Here is a 13,824-nt window from a genome sequence, read left to right on the forward strand (position 1 = left end):
AACACCATAAAATATGAAATGAATGGTTGCAATATTCTGAATCATTGATTTTCTACGTGATTTTCTTTTTCTCTTGTGTACAATTTTGCCTTTCTGCTAGATGGGTATCGCAAGACTGAACTCAATGCAGTATTACTATTATTTGTTAGATCAGCTCTGTTTTATTATCTGAAAATCAATAACAGATTTATTAAAAGAAGAAAAAAAAAACAGTCTTCAGACAGTGAGAAATATATCTGGAGAACTCATTTTCAGGCAGAATTTCAAGGTTCACCATCACATAGGGGCATGATAGGATAATCCCTTCAGGTGAATCAAAACACAAAATTTCTAGTCCAATAGGATCATTGACTGCCCTTCTTTGGATTCAGAATAAGAGGTAGTGGAACAGGACCAACATTGTATGGCACCAACAATGAAAAGAAGGCTGTGCCAGGGGAAAAATGAAGAATTGGCCTTTTATAACCATCTTCGCCCACCGTGTGTCAGCCAGGTTGGTGGTTGGGGGGAGATCAGCCCCTAGCATCCAATGGCCTGCAGGCAATATTCATAGACCAATGGGTGCAGACAGTTCTTTAGAACAGTTGTACCTTACATTTCAAGAATTAATAAACAAGCTGCTAATGACCACTTCAGAAAATCTAAGCAAAAAGCATTTGAAACATATGGGGGGAAAGTCCTTGCAAGCTGCTGGACGAAGAATTCTAGAAGTCTCCAAAAGGAACAGAAGCCAGAGAGTAGACTTTAGTTATGAAAGAGAGGGGTGGGAGTATCCTGTCTTCAAACCAAAGTTCCTCAACAAGTTTATACAAAATATTTATAATCGTAATCCAAAAAAAGTTCATCCCACTGTTGAAAGGGAAGACTTTTTATCTGCTAAGAGTACTCTGACTTTCAACTCTCATTCTTTAGAACGAACATTTCTAAGCCAAGTGTTCTTTGCCCAGCAGTTCCAATTGAATGTGTTTTCTTTTGGGTAAAAATTGGCACTATGAATTGTCATTATGGTTGATATGCTTTATTTCGAAACATAAAAATATCTTAAAAGCAGTACATACAACAAATATTATAAAAAAAGGGCATTCACCAAATGTACATAACAATACGTCCAAAGGGTTAAAAAAGACAATAAAAACATTGGAATAAATACAATTAAAAAAGAATTAAATTGATACAGAAAGCCTATTTGAACGAATCAACCAAGACCATTTTAAAAATTTTGAGATTGTCATTATATACCTGGCCCTTCTATGAAGAACAGTTTACTATGTCACAACGTACCTTCGCAGCAGACTGCACACCAAAATAGATCTGATAATCTCCCTAGGATTTTCCGTAACTGCATGCAACAGATTAGTTGTACCAACTCAAGAAATGAAATCCTTTGGAGCATACTTAACCAAGTAAAAAGCATTGGTAACGCTCCCTGAAAAAGAGAACACACTAATGTGAACAAATGCACAATTAGAGGTAAGATTAGGTTGCCCAAACTGGGATTGCAAGTCCTTAAGTTTACGGTGGGTGTCCGCTATCATGGCTATGAGACTTATGGAGCACACCTAAAACTGCATGCTGCTAGGGCTTCTTGCAGGCAGCACATGTGAGCAACACATGAGTAACTTAAAAGGCATTGTAAAACTGACATCTTGGAAGGCAAGGTATAGCTCCATATGAAATGCAAAATAACCCTGTAGTGGTGGAAAAATGGCTAGGAACTGATGGGAGCCCCTATCACTCAAGAGTGGGAGACAAATGTGTGCACGTAAATGTACTTTTTTTCATTCTCACACATGCAGAGTGACTATTAAAAATAAAGGTCCTGATGAATGCTGCTGCATCCCTTTAGGGGACCAACTTATGGCATAAACATGTTGACCTATATTAGAGATATATTGGTTTGATCCCTAGTCCTCTCTTTTAACGTTGTCCTTCAGGCCACCTAATAAAGATTTAGTGAACCCACAGAGACTATTTTAAATCGCCACACTTTTTGCACTCTGCCCCTCATTCACCTCCTCTCCAGCACTCATCTTGAGAAAACGCCTCAGCTCCTCCCTTCGGGGAGTTGTAGCCCACACTTTGGTGTAAGGGGAGAAACCATATGATGAAGAATGCACCTAATGGTGAGTGAGGGTTCTCGTCCTGAAGGGATTTCTCCCCTCGCACATTCTCTGAAATTACACAACCTCTATTTTTCTTCTTTTTCACATATAGCCCGGCATATTCTGTGTGATATATATATAATAATTTGAAGGGATCAGTACTCCCGGCTTTCTTGATCCCCTTTGATCATTTGTGTGTATCAAATTCCTCTTTTAAAGTCAGAACTCCTTAAAGCATACCTAAAGCCGAAATCAATACTTCAAAGAAAAAGTTTCTAAACCCAGTTATATGGTGGTAGAGTGGTTAGCTTATGATCCTTATCATCACGTGCTGCATATCTAATTACTATTTTGCCCTCTGCTCTTCTTCATACCTCTTGGTAGAATCAGTTATTGTAGTCTTCAAGTCCCAATGGTAGGATGATACTAATATTTTTGTCACCGGTCGCAAGCTCACTGTTAATCCACCCACCATCTTCATGAAAGGAACCCCCTCAACCATATCTTTTACTGAAGTTTACCATACACGTTCTCTTTGTAGATCGAGCAAAGATTAAGAAAGATCATCAGGGAGGTATGTGGCAGGGGGAGAGGGTTGTCCTACAGCCTGGGTGGCCTTCATTTTTACCTGGTTTGACAGGTTTTCTTTCTCCTCCCATTGTTCACATCTTTGGAGAAAAGATGGCTTGTGTAAAACTAATGTGGGCTAATACAAAGCACTTGGCTAAGTAATTTGAGCATCTATATGTTTTTAGTAAATTAAAATGTTTGGATTCCTTTGTATATGCGCACGTACTCATCTGTGGTTTCTGTATGGAACATTGAAGGATGTATATTGGGCCTCCACTTGCTCCTGTAGATTCAATATCTTACCTTTGTTTCCAGATGTAGGTGAGGTGCCTCTGAGCTACGAAGAGCTAGTGAGGAGGAATGTGGTAAGTATGAATCTGAGTGTATCCTAACTTCAGAAGTCCTATGCTTGCATGAATGCAGAGAAGTGCTTCTGTCAAACTATATGGTGATGACCTCTTTCTGGAGCAAAAAAACACTGATAAATATTTTGAAGGGAGATAAAAGCGCTATGACTTATCTTGGTCTCTTTTATTCAGCTCCAAAGTACCAAAAAGAAGCTGTTGTGAACACGAGTGTTCCGACTTCATGTATTACCTGAGCTACATACTTGAACAACAGTTAAAGGCCTGTGTGCACTGTCACACCTTGTTATACATTATGCCACTTGAGTATCTGTTTTCAATTTATAATTCTATTTTTTATTTTTATGCAGTCTTGTGATATGTCCTGTAGTCTCTGAGAAGTGCTGGCTCACCTCTGCCACTACTGTGTTTTCCCTATTGTGCTCTATGCTGGCTCTAGGAGTGTGTTGTTTGTGTTGCTTTTAATCCCAAGCTTAATGTATTTGGGCTAATCGGCTGGACTATGCTGTGCTCAGAGTGCTTCACTTTTCTGCATTCATCTGTATGTTGTCATGCTGTGCCATCTGGTGCTGAAATTGAAAAACATTTTCAGGTAGAGATGGGCATCCATATGAATAGTTGATCAACATTTTGTTATATGATCTGTTTTACTTACTTTTTCAGTTATTGAGAACATTTCCCCTTGTACATATTAATTACAGATATCTAAAAATCCTATGCCACTACTTTAGTTGTTTTATATGCGTCAATCCCCTTATTACTATAATGCATTCTGTATATTACAATTGTGCTTTTAAATTATTTTTCTCTTTGTATAATTATTTCATTTGATAACTTTCAAATCATGGCTTTTCTTTTCTTAAGTCATGCTCTCTCCCCACACTCAGCAATGGTAATACATAGCATATAGTATGCCAGTGAAAATAAATGTTGTTTGGAGGAACCATTCTAATAAGCGTACATTCACACATTTTATTCTACAGTGGAACTATTAAAATAAGTTTTATTATCACAGTACAGCAAATTGACATGAGAAGAACACTTTTTACTGCCTCACAGATTGCATGTAACAATTACTTTACAGGAGAAACAACTCTCCTGATAGCGCCCACCACCCTGTTGGGCAAGGCTGAAGACTGTGCCCGCAGGGGTTGGGCAACAAAAGAGGGTTCAACCATGCGGAGCGGGGTTTGGAAATTAAGTACATCCTTTTAACAAAGATGAAATTCACTAAAAAAACACTAAAACTGAGTTGTGCGTGTGGCTCAAACTCGTAAAGCATCTGAAATACATAATGAGTTGTCATGCTTTGAGTGCACTCTCAAACATAACTGTTGAATTTCAGTTTTTAACTGATGTTTCAGTGTATGTATATAAGATGCCAAGTAAGTGAAAATACATTTTGCTTTACAAAACATGTTGTATAGAGAAAGTAGTTAAGTGCTAATTTATACATTTAATGCTGCCATGCAAATGTCATATCAAATGTTATTACCACGGAAGAGAGAAGATCGATCTTGATCATCAGTCATATGTGTGATCGTCAGCACTCATACTTATGGGTCTTTGCAGTGAGGTTGTGCCTAGAGTCTACTTAAATACATGTGTTTATGACCGATATACTTGAAAGAATTAGCTTGACATAAAAAAAAATATAAGAGTCTTGTGGTGGCCCCTTCTCACACTCTGCAAAGGAGAAAAACATAGCTTTATACGCTCTTCTAAGCTGCATATCTACTATGTATACACGTTAATAGCCTTAGCCCTAGTAAACGTCTATTATGGGGGGGTGGTTACTGTTTGTTAGGTGCTTTTTTTAATTAAATTAATGTGACTAGACCTAATCTGCTTCACTTAATTAAAGATGTAATCAGATAAAGTGAGTTAAGCTATTGTGTTATGGATGTTTCTTTTCTAAGAAAGCTCTCTGCTTAATTTTTAAATATAGAACCAAAGATCAACTTGCACACGAAGACAGTACTGCCTTGTCAGGGCTGATCTGTGTATTTACATCAGTTGTAAATAAATACCCAATGCAATTATACATAATCTTTGCTGTGAATGCTAACTACTGCATTGTTTGCAGAGTTAATATCCATGCTTTGAACTGTTTTAAAGGTCAGAACTCTGGGATCCTGTTCATACCTTTAGAAGATCCCTTACCTAGACTCATTTGGTCTGACTTCATAGAGTTTATTTTTTTTTTTTTTTTTTTTAAAGTTTTATATAGCGCGAACAAGATCTTTGCAGATATCGGAGCGCTTTACTAAAACAGGGGGTAAGGAAACAAGGGAGTGATTAACAAACTTTTGAGCAAAGAATAGTTGTAGGTAAAAAATGAATAGCAAAGGTAGGTACATGGGGGAGCATAATAATCAACTAAAACCAAAGATACAAATCGACAATCAGACAAACAATAATGCAGATAGGTGCAGAGTCTCAAATAGATCCAAAGTACAAGTTCAGGTGAATTTAGTCATGAGGATAGCTTTTACTTCTTTTTTTTTTAAATATAGTGGAGGAGATAAGTCTGGTTTCTGGAGGGAGTGAGTTCCAGATCCTGGGTGCCATCCCTGAAAAAGAGCGTTTATATGTTTTTTCCTTCCGGAATCTACGAGGTTTCAGAAGAAGATTCTTTGTGCTTCTAGTGGTTCTTGAGCCACCAGATATTGTCAGCTTCTGAGTGAGGTAGCCGGGTGAGTTGTGGTGTACAGCTCTGTGCGTCATGCAGGCAATTTTCAGATGTATTCTGGCTTCAAAAGGTAGCCAGTTCAAGGATTTTAGGTCAGAGGAAATATGTGAGTGTTTTTTTGATCCAGTGATGAGTCTTGCTGCAGCGTTCAAAGAGGCTCTCAGGGGTGCAGTTGTAGATAGAGGGAGTCCGCAAAGGGCGACGCTACCGTAGTCTAAGCGAGGAATGACTAGGGCTTGTACTGCAGTTTGGAAGTCATTGGCTGGGAGGAAGGGTTTAAGTTTCCTCAGGGTATTGATTTGGAAATTAGCTCCCTTAGTTGCCTTGCTGATATGCTGCTGCATGTTGAGATTGGCGTCAAGTGTAGTGCCTAAGGATTTCGCTGAGTCCACTATGGTAGGTTAGACGTTGAGTGCAGTTAGGTGCTTAAGCCAAGTTTGAGTGGTGGAGATTTTCGCGGGAGGTGAGATCAGAAGGAACTCAGTTTTCAGAGCATTGAGTTTGAGGTGATTATCGGCAAGCCATGATTGGGTGTTAATGAGCGTTGAGTTCAGAAGTTTGATGTCTTTGGGGGATTGTAATTTGAGATATAGTTGGGTGTCGTCGGCGTACATGTGAAAGTGTACATTAGATGCTTGTACCAAGGTGGTGAGAGGTTCCATGACCAGATTGAACAATGTTGGGGATAAAGAAGATCCTTGTGGGACGCCTAATGTTACAGGCACTCGTGGGGACATCAAGTTGTTGCTCTTGAATTTCTGAGACCTGTTATGCAGAAAGGAGGTGAACCATTTGAGAACAGTCCCAGATAGACCCATTCTGGTTAACAGCTCGAGTAAGTTCTCGTGTTTGACAGTGTCAAATGCTGAGGAGATATCAAGAAGGATGAGGAGGCAGGTATTGTTTTGATCTAAGATTTGGAGTGCGTCATCAATTATGTGTGTCATAGCAGTTTCAGTACTGTGCCCTCCTCGGAAGCCTGATTGATGAGGGTTGAGGAGGTCAAACTGATCAATGTGTTTTGTCAATTGGAGTTGCACGCATTTTTCCAACAGTTTTGCAAGGGTGGGAATATTGGTAATAGGACGGTAATTGTTTAGGTCAGTAGGGTCAGCTGTTGGTTTCTTGAGTATAGGTGTAACTTGTCCAATTTTGAGGGAGTCGGGATGAGTCCTTGTTGAAGTGAACTGTTAATAATTTTGGTCCAGAGTGGGAGGAGTAATGGGATGAAGTCCTTTACAGCGTTGGCAGGAAGGGGGTCTGTGAGGTGATTAGAGGGTTTCAATGTGCTGAGCAGTTTGACTATTGTTTCTTCTGAGTAGGTGTCAAAGGATGACCATGCAGCATTGTTTTTTGGTTCAGTGGGTGTTATGCTGTGGGGGTTGGAGTAAAGGCTTACGTCATTGCGGAGATCGCTCCTTATGTTATCAGTCTTTAGATTAAAGAAAGCAGAGAAGTCTTCACAGGATGGTATATTGCCTATTGTGCTATGTGAATGTTGGGGTTGTTCCTTGGATTGTGTTTTGATTAGTTCAAACAGTTTTCTTGGCCGGTTTTTTGCTTGGTCGAGCTGAAGGCTGAAGAAATCTGATTTTGTGTGCTTGATTTTCCTGAAGTAGGCGTTTCTCTTTTTCTTCAGAGTTTTAAGGTGCAGTGCCGAAGGGGCTGATCTCCAGGTGCGCTCTGCCATTCGCATTGCTCGTCTTTCTTCGTTGAGTCTACCATCGTACCATGGGTTGGAGTTCTTAGTGGAGACTCTTTTCAATTGCAAGGGGGCGGCCTCATTGATTATTGAGGTCATAGAGTTGAGGTAGTGGTCGGTCAAAGATTGAACGTCAAGAGCGCCGGTAGGGGGAAGGAGGAGATTGCAGCTGTGGGAAGGTAAAGAATTTGGGTTGAGTTTCTTCAGGTCCCTTTTTTCCAGACCTTGGGTTTGGTGGCTTGAACTGGGTTAAGTTTAACTTTTTCATTGATGAAGAATGTGATAATGTGGTGGTCTGACCAGTCACTGGGTTGGATTGACCCAAGCTGGGTAGAGTTCTCTTTGGAGATGATAAGGTTGAGGATAGAGCCTTTATCATGGGTCGGGCTGTTGCAGATTTGGGTGAGGTCAAGAGCATTGAGGTAGTTTTTGAGACTATTTACCACTGAGTTATCTTGACATGACCAGGTGCTGCACAACTGTTTGGCAGTGTCCTCTCCCAGCATCTCAAAATTAATGCCGCCACCACCACGAATGCTTTCTTCCAAGTTAGTCAGTTAGAAAATCTGTGACTTACTATCTTTTTATTGGGATTAGCAGTTAGTTTCTGTGCGCAACTACTGCAACATAATTTGTGCTGGCCCAAAAAGATCTCTCCTTCTAGTTCCAAAGATTATAGAAACCTGCTCCCTTCCTTGTTTTTGTAAACATCCACATAATGTAAACCTTAACTACCCTACCCTAGATTATTTCTGAGGACAGAACACAGTTCGATTTAGCTGACCCTCGTTCACAAGCCACTGTATGGCCATTCCAGAATCTTTCTCTAATGCTTCTAAGCATCATCATTCATTCTTACAGCTGTGTTAGGCTTACCCAAACCAAAATATCATTGGTTTGACCAGATTTAAGATACTTTTAAAGGCAACCTTTAAATCTAGGTTCCTAAAAAGTAAGAGAGTAACATGCATGACACACACACATCTTCAACAAACACATACGTGCTCCTTCCCTCAACAAGCACACACCTTTCCTCAGTACATAGACTTGTAAATGCATTCGTTCTCCAACACATACAAGCATACTTTCTACCTAAAAGACATGCATGCACACCTTCCCCATCCCACAACTGCACATTCCTTCATCCATTCTCCCAAGCACCGTTTGCCGAATGTGCACCATTTTATACACACAGCTACACGCTTACTTCTAGTAATGCACACAAACCAACAAACACATACTTTCCCATCACATGCACATCTACACACACCTTGCCCAACATAATCCTACACACACAACTTCCAAACACTCATGCATTCATAAATTTCCCAATACACACCTAATGGTCCCAAATCTTTTTTCCTTCCTCGCATACACATCTCCCCCAGTATCCCTTTTCGTCATCACACTCCCACTCTAACACACCCCCATGCAACCCTTCCCCAAAATACTCACTCAGCACTCTATCTCACACATCGTAAAAAAACTTTTCCAAGTGCACACCTAACCGTAAAAGTCAAAACCTATTTATAAGCGCACCTTCCCCAACACATGAGAATACTTTCCTTCAACATTTACCCGCAGACCTTCCCCAGCTCCTCTAGCCACACCTTACCCCACACACTGCCATAAGCACTTATGGTACCCCAAGAAGCATGCCTACATGAATACCTTCTCTAATTGCTCACATCTGCCCACATCTTCCTCATCAAACCCTGACACACACCTTATCCAAAACACACACCTGCCTTACCCTAAACATATAATCACCAACACCCAGCGTTCCCTACACAGACACACTCTCTTCAAGCACTCACTTTGTGGGTTTGGAGGCAGGAGTGAAGAGTGGTGTAGGTATTGGGGCATGCTCAGATAAAATGGTGGGTGCAGAGTTGTAGAAAATGTATTTCAAAGCTGATAAAAGTACTTTCATTGGTGTGCATCAATCTGTCAAGTTTTACTAGGTGCATCTTTTTTTGTGCTTGAAAATACATGCTTGGCTGTGCCTTTATTTCTATTCGGAGTTTCTGCATCCCTTATTTCATACTTTTTATTGGTCTGCCTAGTTTCCTTTTGTTTGTGGTTTGATGCTGCTATTGCTGATAGGTATATGAAAGATACAAACTTTCCACATCAAGACTGTCTTTTTTTCCAGGAGCTTTTCATTGCTAATTCGCAAAAGTATGCACAGGAGACCGTATTGTCACTTCGGGTACGAGACTGGGAGGATAAAATGTTTCCACAACTGCAAGAACAGGTATGTCTTGTAATACATTGAATGGCACCATACAATCACACCAGATATGATGAATAAGCTTCACGCAAAACTGCCCTCCAATGAATTTCTTAATTAGAACACACAAATGAAACAGGAGACCATGAAAGATTTGTAGTAGTGAAAGTAGCAAGAAATATATTTAATGGCATTTGCTGTCCAACACTGCTGTCAAAATAGAAGTGTTTCCCATTCTTTGAGCTATGTTTGCACCACCATCTGAAAGTACTTTGCTTCTCTTACTGTCTGTTGCAGTTATGGTCTTTTCTCTACTATATGGCTAAAAGTCATTCCTTGTGAAGCCAATAAAAGGCCAATTGTCTTCCTAGTTTAATTAAGGTTACATAGCCCACTTGGAGAGGTGCAAAGTCTTTGAGGCTGACTGAGAAACTTTTTATTTTCAGTTATCTCTTCTTCCTTCAATTTTATTTAACCAAGAATGCAGTCTTTTTGGAGAAATTATACCTCATATAGCTTCTTTCAGAACTCTGCTCATTAACATCCATAGAGGATGCATGCTGAACTGCAGGAAGGTAATGGCGGACATACCATATGTCTCTCAAAATCTTCTGTCCCCAGCTAAATCGCACATGATGCCATCGCCTCACATTGCCTACTGCTACAGCAATGCACCCCACATCTGAGGAGTGGGCAGGTTGACCAGACCCCACTTTTAGATTGTGATACTGGCCTAGCGTGCACTTAGAAAAAGCTGAAGAAGGGACTAAGAACTGGGTTGACTCAACAAGTGGATTTCCATCAGACACCAGTTAATAGGGTCTTTAGTTTAGATTTTGCAACCCTGCAGCAGACCTTTTTAATTGAGAAAAGTGTAATGTCACTCAATGAATCTGACTGTAAATAACTGGACAGTTAGGTGTGTCAGGAACATTTGTTGTGCCAGCTGCTTTACTCCTATAAGTGAATTTCTTTGGACCTCATCACTGGCCTTCTATAAGTTGGTAGCAAATTTCTAGCTATGGGTATGTTTTGATTCATCTCAGCAAAAAATATACATACTCCTCACCAAATATACATTTGAAATGTCACTAATCTATTTTCCCCAGAGGCTGGCCGGTATTTCTCATTCTGCAGGTATGCACCAACTCCTTTCTTTTCAAATTTAGCAACATAGTACACTGTGCTCTACAAGAGCATATCAGTAAGAGTGAACCCCTATTCCTTCTATCCCCACCATTTCAGTTTCCATTTCTGTCACCTGCCAATTACCTCTAATTAACTTTGCCTTTAGCCTGACTGTTAATCCGGTTTGGATCTTGCGCTCAAGAATATGGTTGGATTTAAAAAAGCAAAGCATGTACAAGATCCCAAAAAACAAGTTCTCAAGAATTCTAAAATGTTTCCCAATCGATGAGTACACCGAAAACCTTCTTAAACGTGCAATATTCTTCTATTTTTATTTGTCAATTTACTATATACATCGTACATTTGGATGTAACCCCACTCAAAAAGAGTAAAGTAAAGAAGAAGAAACAACTGCCCTGAACAAGAATTTTGCACACAGATAAAACCACCCTCTGCTTCTTTAAGAATCTTGTAAGCTACACTAATTCACCACTAATCCTGTTTAAGTTCTACAGTAGCGTGCTACCCGCCAAAAAGCACTCCAACACCTCATCAGGGGTAGCAAGCGCTATATAAAGGTAAACCTTACCCTCTTCCATCCCTCCACTATCCGTTCAATCCAAATAGCAGACTAACACATCCACCGCTCAAACTAATTTCATATTTCACTATACTAATTCTCCACGAATCCTTTTAGGTTCCGGAGTAGCATGCTACTTGCAGAAAAAGCGTTCTGACACCTCGTCACGGATAGTAAGCGCTGCCATTACAATTACACTATTCCAACATTCCTGAAAGCATGACAGAAGCCCATTTTTCACTGTGAGGAAGATTCTGGATACATCTCTGCTTTTACAGAGCATTTTTTGGCTGAAGACAACAGATTTGAATGGATTTTCTGGCGGCACTCTATTGCCAAGAGTGTTGGGGTTCTTTTTATACTTTTGTCTGAGGATACAAACGATTTTGTTGCTGTGTTTTTCCTTGTGGACTTTCATCTCCCTGCTGTCTAAAGCCAATATGCTCGTTTTTTTGGGGTTTAATGTCCCACTTGTCGAGGGAAAATGTCTAGGAATGATGACCATCATGTTTATGTGGCCTGTGTTTTTGACTTTCCTCTCCATCAAGAATTGTGATACATGGTGATTGGTCAGCATTTTGTATTCACCCGAGCGCTATCTTCCTATTGTCAGGAGCACTGGAACATCATGTGCAGTTGGGGCTTTCTCAGTTCCAAGAGGTTTAGCATACCCAGGTTCGACATTGAGAGATATTTAGATAGGGGGCTCCATGCAGTCCAGAGTTCTCTGGTCTTGAGTAGATCTGGATCAATTGTAAAGTCTCACCCTTGAAAGAGGAACAGACAGCCTATACCATCTCCTTTAACACCTGGAGACACCATGCAATCAACTGAGGATGAGTATCACCCACTGCCTTTTTGTGGAAATAAGCTCCTTGCAAAAGGTTCCCCCTTCTGTGCAATTGTTCACTTCATTGGAGAGGTGTTGAATCTGAAGTAGCCGGAAGGCAAACTGGATTTTTTTCATATTGTAGATCTCAGAAAGCCAACAAATTGGTAAAAAGGGAAATGTTCAGAATATTTTTCTGGATCTGGCTGCCTTTTTATCACGGAAACTTGGGCAAATGCCAGACCTAGTAGAACCAAAAGGCTATATGATCTCTCGATCTGACTGACCTGGCCGCACAGGTAGCGGCATAGCTATAATTTGTAAAGACCATCTGAATTGCGCATTGAAGCAGATATCTAACCTGCCAAACGAGGTATGCGAAGCAGCGCATTTTAGACCCCAGCCTCAAGCTAAGGCCAGTCTGGCGGGCCTCCTGATCTATCATCACGCACCCAAACATTACCATTTTAGGCGACTTTAACTAACCCTCTGGAGGATTCCTCCAATACAGACACTACCATGTTGGAGCTTATGGCCAATTTGGGCTTACCCAACTGGTTGACCCCGCCACACACAGTGCAGTCCATAACTTGGACGGCATTTTAACCAGCTCTGCTGACTTTCATGCGAAGGGCATTCTTTCCATTAGTTAGTCTGACCATCAGATGATACTGTAAACATCATCTTTTCCCCATCTCACTGTCAACTTTAAAGTGCCTCAACTAGTGTAGGAAAGTGGGTTTCTGTTGCAGTAACCCCTTACTTTTTGCCAGACTACTGATGCACTTTGACTTGAAGTACCCTGGTTCCCTGCCAATCAGGTTCCCTGGGCCTGTGTTCTTTCCCCAGAACTAACCCAATGGGCATCTCTAGCCACAGGTCAGCCCATAGTAAATTGTATCACAGGTACCCAGGGCACTATGACCAGAGAAGGCCTCTAAGGGCTGCAGCACGTATTGTACCACCCTTAGAGATCCTCTAACTTCACACTCAATCACTGCCTTGATAGGCTGCGTGTTTTGGTGCAGAATAAAGTGAAGAGTCGACATGGCACACATCCCTGTGTGCCATGCCTACAACCCACTGCCCTGGCATAGATCAGTCACACCTCTAGCTGGGTGCACTATACCAGTGGTGAGGGTACAGGTGCATGAGCCCTGTACCCCTACAGTGTCTTAAGTCCATTCTTAGACATTGTAAGTGCAGTGCTGCCATTAAGAGTATATGGTGCTGGGAGTTTGTCGTTAAGAACCCCACAGTAACCATAATGGCTAGACTGAAGGTGAGAGGTTTGGTATCAAACTTTGCAGCACATTAAACCCACACTGATTCCAGTGTGGGATTTAATGAAAAATGCACACAGAGGGTATCTTAGAGATGCCCCCTGAAAACGAATCTACCACTAGTGTCCAAGCTGAGTGGCTGCTTTCAGCTGCCACCACCAGACATGTTTCTGGACCCCTGGGTCGAGAGCCTGCTGCTATCTGGGGCCTGAAACAATGCACATCCTGGGACGAGGTGCCAAGCCTCCTCCCCCAGGATGGGCAGGGTTCACGAAAGGGAAGCTTCAAAGGCTTGCCGCCTTTGTGACCCCACTGGTTCTGATCCCCCACTTTGGGCGGG

General features: G+C 41.1%; 1 protein-coding gene across 1 annotated transcript in view; it reads left to right on the plus strand.

Moving 5' to 3' along the window:
• Positions 1-13,824, plus strand: part of NCAPH2 (non-SMC condensin II complex subunit H2) — a 391,747-nt gene that overhangs the window by 299,189 nt on the left and 78,734 nt on the right. Inside the window, exons 18-19 of the mRNA XM_078677885.1 lie at positions 2,988-3,037; positions 9,587-9,688. Coding sequence (XP_078534011.1) covers positions 2,988-3,037; positions 9,587-9,688 — 152 coding nt within the window. The remainder of the gene's footprint in view (positions 1-2,987; positions 3,038-9,586; positions 9,689-13,824) is intronic.

Source organism: Lissotriton helveticus, chromosome 1_1, assembly GCF_964261635.1.
Source record: "Lissotriton helveticus chromosome 1_1, aLisHel1.1, whole genome shotgun sequence".
NCBI lineage: Eukaryota > Metazoa > Chordata > Amphibia > Caudata > Salamandridae > Lissotriton > Lissotriton helveticus.